The 20,532-nt window shown below is 44.7% G+C and overlaps 2 protein-coding genes across 2 annotated transcripts in view; both read right to left on the bottom strand.

Moving 5' to 3' along the window:
- Nucleotides 1-1,322: 1,322 nt before the first annotated feature.
- LOC119775468 (alpha-1,3-mannosyl-glycoprotein 4-beta-N-acetylglucosaminyltransferase C-like) lies at nucleotides 1,323-11,368 on the bottom strand. The gene is made up of 5 exons (XM_038273458.1): nucleotides 11,135-11,368; nucleotides 4,069-4,167; nucleotides 3,853-3,991; nucleotides 2,845-3,099; nucleotides 1,323-2,764 (listed from the first exon to the last, which is right to left on the bottom strand). Exons 2-5 carry the CDS (start codon nucleotides 4,162-4,164, stop codon nucleotides 1,890-1,892), a joined length of 1,365 nt encoding a protein of 454 aa, XP_038129386.1. The 5' UTR covers nucleotides 4,165-4,167; nucleotides 11,135-11,368; the 3' UTR covers nucleotides 1,323-1,889.
- Nucleotides 11,369-14,996: 3,628 nt separating this feature from the next.
- Nucleotides 14,997-20,532, bottom strand: part of ap4b1 (adaptor related protein complex 4 subunit beta 1) — a 33,842-nt gene continuing 28,306 nt past the window's right edge. The window contains exon 14 of the mRNA XM_038273454.1: nucleotides 14,997-16,202. Within this exon, the coding sequence (XP_038129382.1) occupies nucleotides 15,826-16,202 (377 nt within the window). The 3' untranslated portion in view covers nucleotides 14,997-15,825. The remainder of the gene's footprint in view (nucleotides 16,203-20,532) is intronic.

Consider the following 20,532-nt stretch of genomic DNA (forward strand, 5'->3'; position numbering starts at 1 on the left):
TACAGCAGCAAAAAATATTATACAAAAAATGGTCTCACAAATGTGGACCTTAGAAAAATGTTAAGTGACAGAGCGTACGGCAACGAAAGCAGCTGAAGGCTGGACCTGTTTCAATCCATAGCCAGAACTCTTCCAGCCTCCTTATTTTCATGGACCTCCAAGGATCTGGTCCAGGTTGACCGCTGCCTCTGAGGATCTGGTCCAGGTAGACCGCGTCCTCTGAGGATCCGGTACAGGTAGACCGGGTCCTTTGAAAATGCAGCCCATAAATTCAAATCCAGTCCTGGTTTACCATAAACCCAAAGCTGCTCTGGAGCTCCAGGCTGCAGCCCCCTGATCTCGCAGATCATAACGATTCTGCCTCAATGTGTCGAAGCTTAAAGTTTTTAAATCACCATAAAGAAGTTGGTAGATGGACCATAATAAGGCCCGGACCCCCGGCCCCTGTATGAAGCTCCAATCCCTACAGATTTATTATGCACTATTGAAATTTAAAATGTAGGTTTGAAGCTTCTTCTACAGGATTATTGCTGTAAACTCTGCAGAGTTCATGCAGCCGAGTCCATATAGACTGATCCTGGGTTGGTTCTACGGGGCGGAGATGGACGCGGCTCTAGCTGCTCAAAGCAAAGGGATTAACATTGGGCTGATGTTAATGGAGCCACAATGACAGCTGGATTAGCTCTAAAACGTTCACAGCACAGCAGGGATTAGCAGATTCACTGCTGCTATTGATAGATTCCCTCCTTCTGGGTTTTTCTCCCATTCGGACCAACAACAGAGCAAAGTGATGCTGCTGTGGAGACGCCTGCGTGGAGAACATGGCGTGAATAGACCGCGTAAGCTTTATATCCCTAACCCTGCTGGACGTGCATCCGGATTTCTGAGGGAAAAAAGTCACATACCATTCAAATTAGTGCAAACGGATCCGGTTTGGATCCCATGGGCCGTCCAAGTCTTTCTGGCTCCACTTGTGTCTCATGTTTAAATTTCTCCACCTTTAGAAGAAATTTAAGGTATTTAAATCTGATTTACTTTGATTTTTTGGAGGGAAAAGTAGTTTTAAACCAGCCTAAATATGAGCTCTGAATGTTCTCATCTGTTCAGTCAATCTGTTCCTTTAGTTACATTTAATACATAAATGAATCAGATGAATCCAAAGCTCTGAGTTAAATGAAGTTTTCTAATTGATATATATATATAAAAGAATTTTTGGTTCTTCTGATTAATGACTTGAAATGTTTGAAGTTTGAAAGCAGGGAGAGGAAAATGATTCTGAAGTTTTAAGGTCATTAAAATCAGTTAAAACTGCAGGAGAAAAGTGACAGAAAACAGAGAGTTTTAATCTCAATCCCATATTATTCATTGCATAGTTTTATTGGTTTAGGCATCCAGATGTTTAACATCAGCAGTGCATCCCTTCCTTCAGGTCTCCGCTCTGTTTTAACGAGCTTTCAAACTGTCAGCTGAGCCTTAGATGCATCGAAGGAAGAAAGGAGGACTTTCAACATAGAAATAGAGTGCCCTGAGTTTAAACACAGCAGACCAACAGCCCTTCCAAACACACTAAAGGTAGTTTGCAGATTTTCACAATAATAATAATAATAATAATAATAATAATAAGTATGCAAGCCTGCAAAAAAAAAAAAAACTCACACACACACACACAAAGCATCTGATATGTGGGGTAGCAGGAGGCTGTTCCACTCCAACGGGATGAGAGGAGCATGTGGGGAAAGTTTGGAGGAAGGAAAACTGTCCCACAGGAGAGGAGAAGCAGCCTGGTTCCTGTCATGGCCGCAGAGAGAAGAAAACCAAACAATTGCTTCGCTTGTTCAGGTCACTGAGACGCTCTGATTGGTCCACCGCTCGTCCGTCAGCCTGGAGAATTAACTAGCAGCTTGATGTGTGATCCTTATTTTCCGAACAATCAGCCAGTCCTTCTGCGAAGCCGTCACTAATATCCTCAGACAGGAAGAGGCGGAGCTAAGCAGCTTGTCCACGCCTCGCATCTCAAATTTTCCACTCTTAAACCATCCTATGGGCTGGAAGCTTTTGCAGCTCTTCTCCTTGACGTCTCGGCCTAGTTCCAGCTGACCCGAGTCCAGAAGGTCCTTCCCCCCGGATCCGGTCTCCACCAGAATTCCCGTCACCACCGTCGGCTCCACAAACACCACCGTCAGATGATCCCCTCTCTCTGGAGAGCGTCCCCAGAAGAACTCCTCGCCGGCCTCCCAGGCCAGTCGGGGGAGGTGCTCCTGATAGGTGGAGATGTTGGTGAAAACTTCAGCGGGGGGGTTGGTGTAGACCCCCTCCTCAAAGTTCTTGTCCTTCAGCTTGTTGTAGGTTCCCTGGAAAGAGGAGAACGTGCCGATGTGTTGGAAGAGCGAAGGCTTAAAGAGGATGCTCTGTCTCTGGGTCAGCAGCTCCCTGAAGTGAGTCATCAGCCAATCACAGGGCATCTCCTGGTAGAAGAGGAGGAGGAAGCGGGCCAGAAGAGGAAGATCCGAGGACCTGTAGAGCTTCCCAATGTAGCCGAGGGCTGAGAACTCCAGCATGGCCCAGCTGCCCTTCTTTGCGTTTTGCTCCTCGATGCGTTTCCTGATGGTTGTCAGGAAGTTCTGGGCAGAGAGGACGTCATCTTCCAGCTGCAGGTAGTACCGGCCCAAACCGGCGCTGAAGTGGATCAGGAAGGAGTAATCCACGTTCTGCTTGGAGCGGAACGACACCCGATCGGGAGCATCGTTGTAGTTCCTCTTCAAACCTTCAGGGGGCAGCAGAGAAACATGCATGAGTACATCGGGAGAATTAAAGCAGCGGCGTGCGCGAGCGCGTCGTCTGCACCTGTTAGAGGAGGGTACCACTCCTGGGAAACATGGATGAGCAGCAGCTGGCCGCGGTCCAGCTCTGAAGGAAACGTGGAGTTGATCTCCCTGAGGGTCCCGCTGATCCAGCTGACGTCAAAGTCTGCAAGGAGCACGACCACCACCATGGAGGAGCGCTCCTCAGGAGACGACTGAGAGAAGAGCGACTGCAGCGTGGTCACCAGGTAGCTGCTCTTCTTCCGCCTGACTGACGACAGGCCGACGGTCAGGAACCCTGAAACATTCAGACCAAAACCTTCAGAGTTCAGATCTGAAAGCTGCAGATGTGGTTCTACGTTAAGAACAGATGATTCACCCCACAGACACAAAACCTTTACGCAGAAATACGATCATTAAACTTAAACCAAGTTATCAGAGGAAACTACAGCTTCATAAAGCTGCTGCTATGTTAGCAGGAGGATGAAGACCTGATGCTGATGCACATTCTCAGAGGATGAGGATGTGTTTTAAAGGCTTTAGCTGAAAGACGGAGGCGCTAATCTGCTTTGGGAGAGACATTTTATTCCTAATTAAATACATAAACACTGTCATAAATAAATATTCTTTTGTCCCTATACAATAAAATGAATTATATATTAATGCATTTTGTTAATTGAACATTTATTTAAATGCTCTTTTGTTTCATTTTCTTCCATGTTGTCGTCTTTAATCGAGCAAAAGGAGTTTTTCTGCAGAAAGAAAGAAATCAGTAAAACTTAAACAAAACTAAGCTTGAAGTTTATGAAAATAAAAGCGACTGACTTTCTTCCTGCTCTGGAGTTATCAAACTTTACTGGGATTAAAGTTGGTCGTCAGAAACATCATAAATGACCGTAAATCTGTAGAAAAGGTGATTCTGCTCCAAACATCTCATCAACCTACAGAGTCACTAATTGATGACTGTTAATAGAAGGTGCTTCCTTACAGTGACCTGAGTGAATGAATTAATCCTACAGACACACCAGGCCTCCATCAGAGCCTCACTCACTCTGCTGATTGGGTGGAGCTCCCGCCAGCAGCTGATAGGTCACATTGAGAGGCAGGAAATCTCCCTGCTCCACCCAGGAGTCCTTACTGACCAGCCTCTCCACCGGCCGACTCACAGGACTCGCAATCGACTTCAATCCCTGCGAAGACAGAAGGGGTGAGAACATCCAGGGCCTCCTCAGGTCTCTTCACAGCCGTTCTGAGTGTGAGCGCTCACCATCAGGAGGAAGTCAAAGGGATATAAGCAGTAGAGCGCAGCGAACAGGAGTAGCGCACCCAAAACCACATTCTTCTTCCTGGAACGCCGCCGCATCTCCTGCCAAAAGAAGATCCAACATTTGAGGATATCCTTGATAAATACACTACTCAAAAAAATGAAAGGAACACTTTGTAATCAGAGTATAGCATCAAGTTATTAACCTTCTGGGATATTGATTTGGTCAGGTCAGTAGCAGAGCGGGTTGTTAATCAGTTTCAGCTGCTTTGGTGTTAATGAAATTACCAACAGGTGAACCAGAGGGGCAACAACGAGACGACCATCTAAACAGGAATGGTTTTACAGGTGGAGGCCACTGACATTTTCCCCCTCCTCATCTTTTCTGGCTCTTTTTCACCAGTTTAGCATTTGGCTAGGGTCACTGTCACTACTGTTAGCGTGAGGCGCTACCTGGACCCTACAGAGGTTGCACAGGCAGTCCAACTCCTCCAGGATGGCGCATCAATGCGTGCCATTGCCAGAAGGTTTGCTGTGTCTCCCAGCACAATCTCAAGAACATGGAGGAGATTCCAGGAGACAGGCAGTGACTCCAGGAGAGCTGGACAGGGCCGTAGAAGGTCTACAACCCATCAGCAGGACCGCTATCTGCTCCTTTGTGCAAGAAGGAGCAGGAGGAGCACTGCCAGAGCCCTACAGAATGACCTCCAGCAGGCCACTGGTTTGAATGTCTCTGACCAAACAATCAGAAACAGACTCCACGAGGGTGGCCTGAGGGCCCCACGTCCTCTAGTGGGCCCTGTGCTCACTGCCCGGCACCGTGGAGCTTGATTGGCATTTGCCACAGAACACCAGAATTGGCAAGTCGGCCACTGGCGCCCTGTGCTTTTCACAGATGAGAGCAGGTTCACCCTGAGCACATGTGACAGACGTGAAAGGGTCTGGAGAAGCTGTGGAGAACGTTATGCTGCCAGTAACATCGTTCAGAATGACCGGTTTGGTGGTGGGTCAGTGATGGTCTGGGGAGGCATATCCATGGAGGGCACAGACCTATACAGGCTAGACAACACCACCCTGACTGCCATTAGGGATCGGGATGAAATCCTTGCACCCATTGTCAGACCCTATGCTGGTGCAGTGGGTCCTGGGTTCCTCCTGGTGCACGACGATGCCCGGCCTCATGTGGTGAGAGTCTGCAGGCAGTTCCTGGAGGATGAAGGAACTGATACCATTGATTGCCCCCCAACGCTCGTCTGACCTAAATCCAATAGAACACCTCTGGGACGTTATGTTTCCATCCATCCGAAGCCGCCAGGTTGCACCTCAGACTGTCCAGGAGCTCAGTGATGCCCTGGTCCAGATCTGGGAGGAGATACCCCAGGACGCCATCTGTAGTCTCATTAGGAGTATACACGCACGTGGGGGCCATACAAATGACTGAATACCATTTTGAGTTGCTGCAATGAAATTTCACCAAATGGACTAGCCTGCTGCATCATTGTTTCACTGTACTTTTTGGGGTGTCTTTGAATTCAGCCCTCTGTAGGTTGATCATTTTCATCTCCATCATTTTGTTCAGTAGAAATAAACAGCATGATTTTTCGCCCCATTGAGATCTGATGTGTTTTCAAAGTGTTTCTTGAATTTCAGCAGCTCAGATCCAGATAAACCAGACTGTTGTTGGGACATATTGCCACAATGGAGCCCAAATCAGTTGGATGAACCATCTTAACCATCCCCCTTTCCTTTTTCACAAAGAGAACAAAACATTCTCTGGAAGGTTCTGTAACTGCCCACTGTAGAGGCGGTCAGCTCACGCATGGCCCAATCAGCTGATGGAGGAGGCTGATACTTCAACAGGAAATCCCCCCACGTCACTCATGGTTTCAAACTCAGAGCGCGAAGGTAAGTAAATCTCCCTCGACCTAAAAGCAGAGAGCAGATCCCGTGTTTGAGAAGACCCGCGCGCCTGGAGCCGGACCGCGTGCCCCCTCGTAACCAAAACACCCCCACCGCGCTCCTTCACGGACTCAAAGTTATATCACTCCCCTTTTCTTTTGATGCATTAATGAGGTGCTGCGCTCGGCGAGAGAGACAGGTAGAATCAGGGATTTGAATGAAAGGTGATTTTAATCTGTGTTGGTTATAAAGCTCTGGTTCATTTGGTTGAAATGAGTGTGCTGTGAAAGCTGCAAGTGGTATTTCTTTCTTGTTCTCTTTCCTATTTAGGCCCGAGCAGCTAAGCGCTGCGAGAGCCTATTGTTCCTGTACCGTTTATTATTTTTCATATTTTTCTCCTGACAAAAAAAGCAGCAATTTGGGGGCTTTAGCATGTTCAAAAACTCACCAAACTTGGCAGTAAATTGTCCCCCTAGTGAAATTTACGTATGATAATGGAATCCAAAATGGGCGTGGCCAAATGCCTCTACAGCGCCCCCTAACGTGAGTTGGGGAAAACTGTAAGTCGCAGAGATATGAGATTTGGCAGGTGCATAGATCTTACTAAATCATGAAAAAAGTTACATTGTGGGTCTGCTCTAAAACCTACAGGAAGTCAGCCATTTTGGGTCAAAGGCTGATTTTTGGCACTTTTTCAATTTTGTTGACGTCGAACTTTCGCGAACTCCTCCTAGGGACGGTGAGCCATCGGCTTCAAACTTGGCATGTATGCAGATAAGGCATGTGAGATCTAAACTTATCAAACTTTTTGAGTTTTCCAGCATTTTAAAGGGGTGTGGCCAGGCCTCGAATTTGGCGTACTCGCCAACACTTTTCGAAGCGCAATAACTTTTACATATAAACGTGAAATGTCACGAAACTTGGTAGTATTAATCCTCTCTGGGTTCCCAACAAAACTGTATATTAAAACTTTGACATGATTGAAGCCACGCCCCCTGAGAACCGGAAGTCACGTTTTTTAATTGGAATGGTCCCTCTCTGTCCTACTTGACCTCAACAACCTAAAACTGTGTCAGCTGACAGACAACACGTTGTCCTAACTTCGTTTAAGGCACAGAGAGTCTGAGTTAAATGGTGTTGCCGTGGCGCCATGGCGAAGTGAGGTGTTTCGCCATGAAAATACGATTGGCTCTCATTTCCTCATTTATAATCAGATCTGCACCAAAATCACAAGAGATGATCCTAGTCCAACTCCAAACAGGAATCCAGAGCAATATTTTGTGGGCGGGGCTTAATTTCACCACAGCGCCCCCTAGAAATAACAAATTTCAAACCACCAGCCCCAAGCCGTTTTTAGTCCTAGAATATTGAAACTTTGAACACATTTGCATCTCATCAGGCCCTAACTAAAAGCCTCTTGGAGCCATGGTCTAAACCCCACCGAAAGTCGGCCATTTTGAATTACATTTTACTCTGTTGAGAAAGCACTGACCTCTTTTCAAAAAATTGTATAAAATCAGTATTTTATCTAAATGAGCTAAAACTTTCAAAATATGTTCTTTATAAAGCCTGCTGTAAGTTGGTTACAATAGCAAAGCGCTTCTTTAAAGTCTGTCACTCTGATTTTTCAAACGTTTGCGTTCTCGCCTAATAGTTGGCCAAGTGGACAGATAATGCCAGGAAATAATTCAGCCCCTAGCCATGCTCATTCCTAGGATAATGAAATTTGGCACACATCTGTATGAGTCCACCACCTACAAAAAGTTTCATTGGAGCCATGGTCTAAACCTCTCATGAAGTCAGCCATTTTGAATCAAACGGCACCCTTATGAAAATAGAATCACTATGTTAAAATATTTCTAAAAAATCAGTCGAGTTCTCAAAAAAGCTAGGACTTTTGGAATATATTCCTTTAATCGCTTCTTGTTTGATGGTAAATACAGCATAGCTCTTCTTAAAAGTCCGTCACTCTGATTTTTCAAAAGTTTGTGTTAACAGGAAATTGTTGTTTTTCAAAAAGTTTTATAGCAATCCTAGCCAAATTTGGAACATTTATTTATAATTTGATTATAGTTAAGTTTGCCAAGTTTTGCGTAAATCTATGCATCTTTGAGCATCTTATGGGGTTTTCAACTGCCGCAGTATAAGGCATTCAAGTTTAAAGATTTTTCTTTCTTTAAATTATTTATTAAATCATCTAAAAAAAATCTAGGACATGCAGGATGTGTTCCTTGACATTTGTGATTTTTTTCAGGATTTTATTGCAAACTATGGATTTGAAATGATTTTTTTTGTTTTGAGTAGGGTGTATTACCGCTAACCGTGGATTTTGGTGGTGCTGCTTCTCCATCTTTTGAACATATACTTTTGACCCACCACCTGAGATGGCCGCAGCATCTATCTCACAGATGAGATTCATCCCACATATTATATTTAATCCCTAGTTTAACCCTTCCTGACCAACGCTGTGGTTGTCTTCTGCTGGTCCAGAGGTGAAGCGTGGAGCTTTTTCCGCTGGCTGGGAAGGTGCAAGGGGGCGGTGGTCGCTCACCTCCCGCGGTCGCGATAGGCCGAGCGGAGAAAGAGGAGGATGAAGAGGAGCAGCAGAGGGTGATGAAGAGGATGAGGGGAAGCATCAGCAGGCATAGGCTGAAGAGCAGGAGAATAGGCTGGGAAGGAGCGTGGAGCCGGCGGTCGCTGGTTGAAGAAGAAATTCTTCAACCAAGGACTACATAAAAAAGTAATTGATAAACATTAAATTACATTTTCTGTTCCAGTTCAATTAAATGATTTGAACATAAATAGAAATGAGATAAACAAAATTTTCCTCTAAATAAAATATATCAGGTATATTTACCCTGATTTCTGACATTGATTAGTGATTAAAGAAAGGATTAACCCTCTACAAACAAAAGTGCTTTTATGAATACCATTACAAAATTAAAAGTTTGAAGTTGTTGTTTTTTTTGTTCACATATTCTATGATGAACAGCCATAACTTCATATATTTTGATGATTATTTGTACATCCCTTTTGAATACTCAATGCAGATAATCACTACAAAATATTTTATTTATATTAGTATCTTCTACCCATTCTCAAGCTAATAATATAGCACATAATTCTGCTGCATATATATACTGAGAAAAAAATGATGTCAAGATTAGGGATGGGGATCGTTAATATTTATTGATATCGATACCTTTATCGATACTCCTTGTCGATCCGAGTCTTTAGCGATACCACTATCGATACTTTTCTGTTATTTGGTGGAAAGACGATGCAACAAAATTTTTTTAACAGAACTGGTATTGCTTTTATTGCTTAACAAGTGAGCATAACAAAAACGTTTCTAGCCTTCAATAAACATGGCTAATGTAATAGGCCACTTCGAAATGACATAAAACTAACTAGAATATATTTTCACAATTGTTGGTTAATGTATTGTCTACTGTCACTTTTCATCATGTTTTTAGTGATTAGGAAAATATTTAACAAATAAATAATTGTATTTTAAATTAAATGTAATTTTTAATAAATGTTGGCATCAGTAGTTTAATTATATATAAGGCAATATACAACTGTATTACTCATGTTTCTCGCCAAAAACAAAATTTCCCGTTTTCTTTACGTTACACTTGAACGCATCATGATAACCTAATTGTCATTTTACTGAGCCAATCTGAACACATCATCACGCAAACTTTATTTACTTTTCAAGCTAACTAGCTTGTATGCTTCCGATTACAACACGGATTTCACAATTAATATTTTTAACTGACCGGACAAGCTACAAAGTCTGTGTGCGCGCTAACCAGTGGTACTCTGAGTGGATGATGAAGATGGGCCCGACCGCGAGCAAAGTTAAGCAAGTACGTTTGCTTACTATTTCGTTCCAAAACATTGGTGGACATGCTGCAGTGATTGACGTCACGACTTCCGGGTTGGAGGGCGCTTGGAAAGTGATCAGAATCTTTTCCGATTTTCTCTTAAATGTGAAAAAATAAATAAAAAAACGGTGGTATATTTATTTGGTCATATTTTGCTATTTATATATACGTAAGGTTAAGTCAAACTGACGGACGCTTCATAACCGGTTTAATTCGCTTTTTTTTTCTAATTCTATGATTAATGGGAAGTAAGCCTAAGGGCGACGCTAGAGGGCGCCCCCAACACATTTGTCGCCCTAGGCAATTGCCTAGCTCGCCTGTAGCAATCGCCGGTGTAGGTACCAGATTGACTCGGGCTGCCAGATTGACTCGGGGGCCTGCGCCTTTTGAGATGCGTCAGAGCGTCCGCCATCTTAAATGTGGCAAATCTGCAGTTTCTCAGTCACTTAAACAGTATCAGAGAGACTTTAATCTCTGAATATACTTTGTATTCGTAGTATTTTTGGTTTTGTAATATTACAAGTTTATTTTTTGTATCCCTTTAGCTTCATTCTCCTGAATTTATTCTCGTTACAAATGCAGACCGCGGGCTCAATGTAGTTTGTTTGAGTGGCATTGCCATAATGTCACGTCATCGGGAGGCGCAAGGCCCATGGCGAATTCGGTGACGTCATCAGAAGGCGCAGGGACCTTGGAGAATGTCTTCGTAAAATTGTCCGTTTACAAACAGCAATCCCGCTTTCGAATAAAACCTACACCCCGCTATAATTACTTTAGTAAGCTGTCCAGACCAATCAAAATGTTTTGCGCAATTGTGCAAACGTTAAAACAATTATGTATTGTGACGTCATCAAAAGGCGCAGGCCCCCGAGTCAATCTGGCAGCCCGAGTCAATCTGGTACCTACACCGGCCCTGATTAGAGCCTTAATATAAACACAAAACAACACATGATAAATGATGCATATTTACAACAACTTATTTCTCTCTTATCTATTTACATTAAAAACATTTAAGAAAAAAATCTAATTAGAACAAAGTTGTTTGGAAACAAATTTGTTTTTATTTTCGTTGAATAAACTCTGCGTTAGTTTTAAGGAGAGAAACAGGGAAAAGTTTTTTAACTCTCAGGATGATTTAATGGAGGCTTTATTTCAGCTGTGTGTGTTTTCAGGATTTATCCGTCCTTCTGAGAACCGGAGGAGTTTATTCCACCGGAGCAGCTGAACGTTTCCACCCGACAGAGGAGCAACTGTTAGCGGACACACGCAGCCAGACTTACCGCTGAGAACCGTCCTGACTCTCCGGGACTTTAGAGCGACGTCTAAAGTTAACGTCTGTCCGCCGCTGGACGCCGCTTAGCAGACATGAGGAGGCCGCAAAGAAAAGGTCCAGAACCGGTTAGAACCGGTAAGTTCCGCGCCTCTGGCCGCCGGTACCGGAGTTCGGTGTGAGGAGCATCAGGTGGCGGAGACCAACTGGGAGGCTCATTTTCTCTGCGCCCTACAGGGCGGCGCGCCGTCTGCGCATGCGCAGTGACACATCTGTCAACGGATGGTCGGGTAACCAAGTTCGTCTGAACACCGAACATTTTCAATGATTCCATAGCCCTGCATTTATAGAAATAAGAAAGGTCATGAAGGTACAACAAACAAGCCTCTATAACAGACAAGCTAAAAGAAAAAAATATTAGTTAAAAAATGTCAAATAGTTACAATTAATTAAGTAAATAAAATAAAATTAATTATAGGAATTAAAACAGAAGGTAGAATCAAAATAAGGTACAATATACCTCAGAAAAATGAAAAAAGTGTCAGAAAGGAGGAAGATTATTATATATAGTTATAGAGACCTCTTCTCATTCAGGGAGCAGGAGCTGCTGGTTGGCAGAGCATAGGAGGTTTAAAGGAGCAGCTCAGAGATAAAGGAGGGAAAAAAATTTAGAGATTTAAAAGCAATTCATCATTTAAAACTGATCCTTTCACATTCAGCAACCAAGGAAGAGATTTTCAGATAAGTAATGTGCTGAAACATTTTGTTTTTCTCCTTAAAAGTTGTTCTTCAGCATTTTGCACAACCTGCAGATGCCTGATAGAAGCATCAGATTACAAACACACCAATCACTGTTTGCATATGAAGGGTTAACTTTAACTGCCTCAAATGAAAAAAAAGGTGATTTGGTTAGCAGGTTAAATCCCAGATAACAGGCTTAACATGTTAAAGCAGAGAATGTATGTAGATGAAAACCATCACCTGGTTCTTGCTCATTCTGATGTAAAACATTTAAGGCCTTCCAGGATTTTATGACATGGAGACATTTGAACGAGTCTGAGGAGAAACTCTTGGCTTTTTAAAAGAAGGAGATAAATGTGGGGTAATGTGGGTAACATTGGAGGGAACGTTTCCTGAAGTAGGACCCGAGGGAGGAAGGTACGAGGAGAAGAGCAAGGGCCCTGATACTGACCCCTGAGGGCCTCTGTACTAAGAAAGTTCGCTCTGCCTAATAGGATGAGTAAGGCGCTGACTCCCCATCACTGCTCCAAACCAGAAATGAACACTTTATGGTCAACTGTGTCAAAGGCAGCAGTTAATAACGCGGCGCCCAGAGTCCTAATAGAAGTTAGAATAAAATTAAACTTTATTGTCTTTCCACTGTCAGAAATCCAGAGCAACAAAATTCCCTCTCTGCTTTTAACCCAACCCCTTGGGGAGCAGAGGGCTGCCATGGTGCGGCGCCCAGGGAGCAGTGTGGGGTTAAGGGTCTTGCTCAGGGACCCAGAGTGGCAGTCTGTGGAAGTGGGGCTCGAAATCACAACCTCTGGGATCCAAGCTCTTTGCCCTAACCACAGCCATAATATAAGAGTGGACCCCTGCATCGACTGCTTTCTCCCGTCATATGGTGCCGCCATCTTGGGGAGGTCGACAGCTCCGCTCAGTGTAATGTGTTGAACAGGAACAGAATCAATTTTAATCAACTTTAACTTTCAAAATATTAAACAAATTTTCGCAGTTTTTTTTTGTTCAGTTTATTAAAATATTCTTAGTTAATATAGTAATAGAATATTCTGATAGGATGGATGTTGCAAAGCACCAGTCAGACATTTTTATTACTATATACAGAAACAGATTTATATAGATATGCACGTTTGCTGCTGTAACAACACAATACACCCACTATGGGACAATAAAAGGAGTTTCTATTCTATGTAGTATATATCTGCTGTTTATTCAGTGATGTCTCCAAAGCTCTGATGGTTTAACAAAGTTCTCCCTCCATCCCTGATGTCATCAGTCTGTTGATTTAAACTAAAATACGCTGCAGTGCTGAGGCATCCTTCTTCTGATCGGCTTAAAGCAGCAGGTTAGGGGAGCAGGTCGACCTCCCCAAGATGGCCCCCGTAATTTATTTAATTGAAATATGGAGAAAAAAAAGGCTTATAATCCCTCCAATCTAAATCACAAACCGTTAGATAAACATCAACACTGAAAGATGGTTTGTTCCAATTGTGCTGATAAGAAAAACAGATTCAGAGCTATAAAAGTATTTGATTTATTTATTACTAAAGGTCAAACCATAACCGTCAGGTGAAAGTCCATCTTCAGCAAAGCTAAGGGTTGCATAAAGAACGGCTAACAGGTGTGTCTCCCTGTTAAACTTTAACATATTCTAAACGTGGAAACTTCTTCATTTTTCTTCATTTGATGAATTTACACCTTACGCAGTGGGAAATCTTTGTTAACTAGAGGTCATAATTTGGCAGCTGAGGTTTAGAATCATTAGAACACATTAGCAGACGTCACTTTGGTTCAAATGAAGCCAAGTTTCCCATGAATGAACAATGAGAGCTGCTGCTGTCAGACCAACCGTCACAGAACTGCTTTCATCAGAGGGGGAATCTGAAAAGACGACAGACGTGGTTCAGTTTGTCCCGTCCAGCCTGCAGCAGAGGACCACCTGAACTCATTCACTGGCAGCACTGCAGCTGCTGCTATTATTACAGGGTAGTTTTATCGAAGCGTTTAGGAACTACATCTGTAAAGAAATAGGAAGTTAAACGTGTTGCTTTCATCCCTGATCTCCTCATTCCTCCTTTGTTGCTTTTGAGTTTAAAACAAAGCTCCTCCAGATACCGACAGCTTTCGCTGCTCCTGCCTAATTCCTGCAGTTGGTTAAAATAATCCTCGTTATAAAAGCATCCAGATTCAGTTGGTTAGGGTTAGTTATATAAGCCCTGCAGTTAGCGGCCATCCTCCACCTGCCTCAGCACACCCAGTGTCATCAGAGAAGGCAGTCGGCGCTGTGACGATCATGGATTTCTGCACACATAAGAGCTATTTTTAGCTATTTCTGGCTAAAATTAGAGCTAAAATCCTTTAGCATGGAATTAGCGTATCAGAGGTTACTTCTGCTGTTCCCCTTCTGTGAGCAGCAGGGTGACAGTAGCCCCCATCTGAGCGCCGTCCTCATCTGATTGACTTTATCATTTAGACAGACGGGCAGAAACCGGTTAAACGTTTCTATCCTTCATCACTCGTTACCAATCCTGCAATCGACCGGTAGTTTATTGATTCCTCACACGTATGGCCTTCATGGACGAGGCCTTGGTTCCTCATCACTCAGCCAGGGAGCTTTACTTACTTCTAGGAATAAAGGGTTTGGCTGTAAACTCTGACGTTTCCAGAGTCTCTGTTTGAACGGATCATTAATGTCGCTGCAGGCTGAAGTGATTTGATTCATTGTTGTTTCCTTTCCACGGTAACCCTGCCCTGTTCAAACAGGAATATGTTTCTCTGTTTACAGAACCTAGACTCTGCATAAGCTGTGGATCAAGTCTCTCTGCTGGGCGCATTTTCAGAATCTTTTCTATGATCAGAGGTATTATGAAACATCATCTGATTTCCCTGGTTTTCACTTTGAATCTATTTTCTCTGGATTTTTCCTCTAAATGGTTTGTGTGTTGGTCTCTGCTGTGTTTTTGCGTGGCGTTTGCACCCCTTGGCAGCTGTTCCAGCTTGTTGTGTGTGATGTGTTTGTATTTTAGGGCTCACCAACTGGTTTTACCAGAAAGGTTCCCAGCCTGCATTTAGCTGCTATTTGAATTCAGGTCGGATTCCTGAAGTAAAGATTTTAAAAATGATTCCTGTCATTTGCTGTTTCTTTTTATTGAACTAAAGTCAGAAATCACACATGGATTAATCCGATAGGGTATAAAGTAATCAGATGTTATCTTCAGGCTCTGTGGTCCAGCTCTACGCTTCATAGTCCCTCATTCCTGCGGTCAGGTAGCAATCCGACCCACTGGTGTCGAGTGAAACTGGACTGGATGATCCAGGTCAGGAAGTACAGAGATCAGTTCCATCCGTTTCCAGCTCCATAACGCAGACTAATCCCCTGCTTCAGTGAACAGGATGAAGGAAAACCAGGCAGGGATTTTACTTTGTGGACCTGGATGTGGGTCGCTTTAAACTGCTTTCACACTGTTTAAAAACTAACAATCAAAATCTGTTCAATGATCAGAAATATTCAAATGTTTATTGGAGGGAAAAAAGCTTTAACAGATATTTCCTTTCTGGAAGGTCATCAGAAGATGAAGTTTATTTCAGCAAACATTTCGATCACGGAGAGCGGAGCGTTTAGCTCACTGATCCTAACAAGCTGCAGATATCATCGTCCTGCCAGGCCGTTAGCAGCAGCCATGTCTGTGCTGCCATGTTGGCTCTGATCTAAGCCCCAAATGGAGATAAATGTAGAGATCAGTCCTTTGTTGTTGCTTCATCATCAGGTTGAACCAAAGGAAACGTCTCTTTATTCTCTTTAAGGAATCATTATTAACAAAGCCTCCATCAGCAGAGAGCAGTTTCCTCTTATCCTGTTGAAATCAAGGCCTTGTTCTCCGGTTCCCCTCCTTCCAAGGCATCGATAACATTCGTCTTTATAATGCGGGTTCAGAATCAAAGACCCAAAAGCTGAATCTAAATAATTTCTGGGGAAAGTGTGTTTAGTACGGAGCTAAGGATCGACAGAAACGCCCTCAAGGCCTGAATGTCTGGCGGCTGCTGCCGTAGGGTGACTTTAACCTCCTGCTCTCCATCGGCTGTGGGATTCTGATGAGCCTCTCCGGTGTAGAGCAGCTCGCCCAGGACCAGCGTGCTGCAGGAGGCGTCTGGCTGCAGCGTACGCGTGTAGAGGAACACCTTCCATGGCAGAGCGTGCGACGGCGTGAAAGCCAGGGTCTGGATGTTGACCAGCTGCATGGCGGCGTGAAGGCTCTGCGGGGAGCGGCGGGGTACGGCCGTACACCTGATGGTTTCCTCCAGCCACAGGCAGTCTTCCCCCTCAGCAGCTGATTCTGTTAAAGCAAAGATGAAAATGGCTCTTTGAGCTTCTGTCATAATTTCAACTAAAGAAATGAGCTGTTAGCAAAACGCTGAACCTCCTTTCTTATTTTAGTGGCTGAACAACAATACAAAGTGCTCCAGGCCACCAGGGGGAGACAAACATAAACTCATATAGAACTAGCCTCTCAGTAAAAAAATATGGGAAGCTCAGAGATTTAGGGTTAAGAAAAAATAATAAATCTGAGATTTAGGGTTAAGAAAAAATAATAAATCTATCTGTCTCTATCCGATCCATATCGGGAAACGCAATCTGTATCGGGAGCACGATCCGTATCGGAAACACGATCTGTATCGGAAGTACAATGCGTATTGGAAACACGATCTGTATCGGAAGTACGATCCGTATCAGAAACATGATCTGTATCGGAAGTACGATCCGTATCGGAAACACGATCCGTATCGGAAACACGATCTGTATCGGAAGCACAATCCATACTGGGAGCACAATCTGTACTGGAAACACGATCCATATCAGAAGCACGATCCATATGAGAAGCACGATCCGTATCCGGAGCACGATCCGTACAGGAAACACGATCTGTACCAGAAACATGATCTGTATCGGAAGCACAATCCATACTGGGAGCACGATCTGTACTGGAAACACGATCCATATCAGAAGCACGATCCGTACAGGAAACACGATTCGTACCATCCATCTCCACATGTCGAACAGATAAGTCCAGGTCGCCATAAATAATGTCATTATGGAACTAAATTTTCCTATTTCTCTCCTTAACTCGCTAAAGAATGCTAATACAAAATTTTTTATGACTTTTCTGAGATAATTTTGGTGCTTTTCACATTTTCTCCATTAAACAGCTTCTCTGACGTCATCATGGGACATCAGAGCAGTCCATTAAAATCTGATTAAACCATGTTTATCTGCATTCCAGTTGTTTGTTTCTTTAGATTACGCACAATATAGCATAATGTTAACGTGAAAGGAAAACGTTGAACTAAAAAAGGCTAGATTTATGTTTAAATCCAAAGCTGATAAAGTTAGCTTCTGGAACGAGCGTAGGATCCCATTTCCTGTACAGATCAGGAACAGAGGGATAAAACTGAAAGGATTTTAATGCATTTATTTTATCAGGAAATAAATTATCAAAGGGGTCATAGAATAACGATAGTACGCTATAGAATTATTCTATAACCCCTTTAACAGGAGGGGTGGACTAGTGGTTAGAGCAGTGCGCTGCTGCTCTGAGAAGGTTGCCAGTCCCCAGTTTGATCCCCACAGACGGCCCCTCTGGGTCCCTGAGCAAGACCCTTAACCCCACACTGCTCCCTGGGCGTCACAAAATGGCAGCCCAGTGCTCCCAAAGGAGATGGGTTAAAATACAGAGTGAATTTCTCCACTGTGGGACAATAATGTTCAATTATTTTATTTTATTAACCTTTAACATGTTTTAGTTTAGTACGCTTACTATTTTCAGGGAGGGAAAAACATAATTTAGGTCTTTTTTACAAAGTATAATGGAGGGCAACCCGGATGAGCTGATGGTACAGATCAGGAAGTAACAGTATCTTATCTTCTTTCCTTTCAACCTTTGCAGGGTGTTTGTAGACTAAAACTCTTCCATCAGAATAACCTGTTTAGCAAAGCCAAAGTGGATCTGCAGGTTTTTAATGAGCCAAACCTGAACTGAACCTGTTTTTAGATTTCCAAGAAGCAATCCTCCCAAACAGAAATCTATCTATTTTCACATTTCTATCCTGCTGGAAGGAACCAACGCTGCAGCCTGCAGGGCATCAGAGCAGCAGTGATTATTGATCAGATTTTTCTGTAGTTTTATGAAGGGTTGCAGAACGAGGGATAGTTTTTAATGATAGCAGCACGCGTCTGCAAACAGCTGCAGCTGTATTGACGCACGTAGAGGGCTGCTCAGGACACCTCTGCAGTTTTTCACATCCATTGTTTTATTTTCCATGATGACAGCGCCAGAATCCGCCTGTAGCTTAAAATAGCAAAGCATGGAGATGGTTTACATCCAGTGAAATTAACCTGCTGCTTTTCTTCATTCCTTAAAAACCTTTTAGGAATCTGGCCTGTCGACCGACTCAGCAGGAAATAAATTTTCAACACCAACACAGTTTCACATCGAATGAAAATGAAAAATATTATATTTACAAAGATTATCTGATGGACAAATATGAGCAGAATAAATTTAAGGTGTGTTTATTTCTAAACAGAAAACCTCAATAGAAACCAACCTGTTTGCAACAGAAAACATAATGGCTGCTTGTTTAATTATTAATCCACTTACTTTAAGACTGAATCAACGACTAAAGTCCCCAAAACAACAGTTCAGTTACTGTTTAGGATTCAATGAACACAAAGAGACTCCACGATAGACTCAGTCCTGCCCAGAGTTTGGCCCTCAGGGGCCACGATTCTGCAGGTTTTAGAGGTTTTCCAGCTTCAGTTCAGCAAAAGCCTCTGAATGAAAATGAAAAAAAAAACTAAAATTGTCCAGAGCTGTTTTAAGTGAAATGTCTTTTTGTTTACATTCGTGTCGACAAAACGACAAAATAAATCAAAGTCTAAATCAGCCGTCAATGGAAACCAGCTGAGCTGCAGCAGGAAACCTCTGAAACCTCCATGACAGGGGCCCTCCAGCGGCCCTCCCAGCAGACCCCCAGCTGCACTCCAAACGGCCTCCCTCCAGTGGCGCCCCAGCTCCCTCCCATTAGCCCTCCAGTGGCCCCTCAGCGACCTTTCAGCGGCTCTCCTAGCGGCCCACTAGTTGGCCCCCAGCGGCCTCCCAGTGGCCCCCCCAGCGGCCCTTTAGTTGGCCCCCAGCAGCCTCCCAGCGGCCCCCCAGTGGCTCTCCCAGTGGCCCTCTAGTTGGCCCCCAGCAGCTCTCCCAGTGGCCCTCTAGTTGGCCCCCAGCAGCCTCCCAGCGGCCCCCCAGCGGCTCTCCCAGCGGCCCTCTAGTTGGCCCCCAGCAGCCTCCCAGCGGCTCTCCCAGTGCCCCTCTAATTGGCCCCCAGCAGCCTCCCAGCGGCCCCCCAGCGGCTCTCCCAGTGGCCCTCTAGTTGGCCCCCAGCAGCCTCCTAGCGGCTCTCCCAGTGGCCCTCTAGTTGGCCTCCAGCGGCCTCCCAGGGGCTTTCCCAGCGGCCCTCTAGTTGGCCCCCAGCAGCCTCCCAGGGGCTCTCCCAGCGGCCCTCTAGTTGGCCCCCAGCAGCCTCCCAGCGGCTCTCCCAGTGGCCCTCTAGTTGGCCCCCAGCAGCCTCCCAGGGGCTCTCCCAGTGGCCCTCTAGTTGGCCCCCAGCAGCCTCCCAGCGGCTCTCACGGTGGCCCTCTAGTTTGGCCCCCAGCAGCCTCCCAGGGGCTCTCCCAGCGGCCCTCTAGTTGGCCCCCAGCAGCCTCCCAGGGGCTCTCCCAGCGGCCCTCTAGTTGGCCCCCAGCAGCCTCCCAGCGGCTCTCACGGTGGCCCTCTAGTTTGGCCCCCAGCAGCCTCCCAGGGGCTCTCCCAGCGGCCCTCTAGTTGGCCCCCAGCAGCCTCCCAGCGGCTCTCACGGTGGCCCTCTAGTTTGGCCCCCAGCAGCCTCCCAGGGGCTCTCCCAGCGGCCCTCTAGTTGGCCCCCAGCTGCCTCCCAGTGGCCCTCTAGTTGGCCCCCAGCAGCCTCCCAGGGGCTCTCCCAGTGGCCCTCTAGTTGGCCCCCAGCAGCCTCCCAGCGGGTTTCCCAGCGGCCCCCCAGCGGGTTTCCCAGTGGCTGGCAGATGAAAGGTTCATCTCAAAAGTTTTTCCAAAATATTTTCATCTTCAACAAAACTGATTAGAAAAAAGCAACATATTTTAAAAAGGTTGTTTTCAGTGAAACGTTTACTGATGATGTTTATTTGAATGTAAATTACAGAACATGCCAGAATCAGGAAGTGGTGGCCTAGTGGTTAGAGCAGTGCGCTCTGCTGTGAGACGGTTGAAAATACCCGGTTCGATCCCCACAGACTGCCACTCTGGGTCCCTGAATAAGACTCTTAACCACCGGCCTTCATTCCCACAGTCCCTCTCTGCATTTAGCCCATCCCATTGGGGAGCAGTGGGGCTAAATGCAGAGAGCGACTGTGGGAATGAAGACCAGTTTTCCTCTGATCTTAAACAGCTGCAAATGATCCTGTTCTCCAAACTCTACAGTGTTGTAAGATGATCTGATGACTTCCTGTTTCAAAGCCTCTGTTATTCTGTTATTTTTGCTGCACAGATCAATTTTCCTACTTTCTGTCAGAGATTTTCTGCTTCAGGTGTTTCTTGGTGTTGAATGGTTGCGTTT

Source organism: Cyprinodon tularosa, unplaced genomic scaffold (assembly GCF_016077235.1).
Source record: "Cyprinodon tularosa strain WSP-4 unplaced genomic scaffold, ASM1607723v1 ctg872, whole genome shotgun sequence".
NCBI lineage: Eukaryota > Metazoa > Chordata > Actinopteri > Cyprinodontiformes > Cyprinodontidae > Cyprinodon > Cyprinodon tularosa.

What these genes read in the sequence shown, in the direction of transcription:
- LOC119775468 (XM_038273458.1), bottom strand. Translation starts at nt 4,164, where the DNA reads ATGCGGCGGCGTTCCAGGAAGAAGAATGTGGTTTTGGGTGCGCTACTC. An exon ending in AGCTCCACCCAATCAGCAGA is followed by an intron (nt 3,100 to 3,852) that starts GTGAGTGAGGCT and finishes TGAATGTTTCAG; the next exon opens with GGTTCCTGACCGTCGGCCTG. An exon ending in GTGGTACCCTCCTCTAACAG is followed by an intron (nt 2,765 to 2,844) that starts GTGCAGACGACG and finishes TGCCCCCTGAAG; the next exon opens with GTTTGAAGAGGAACTACAAC.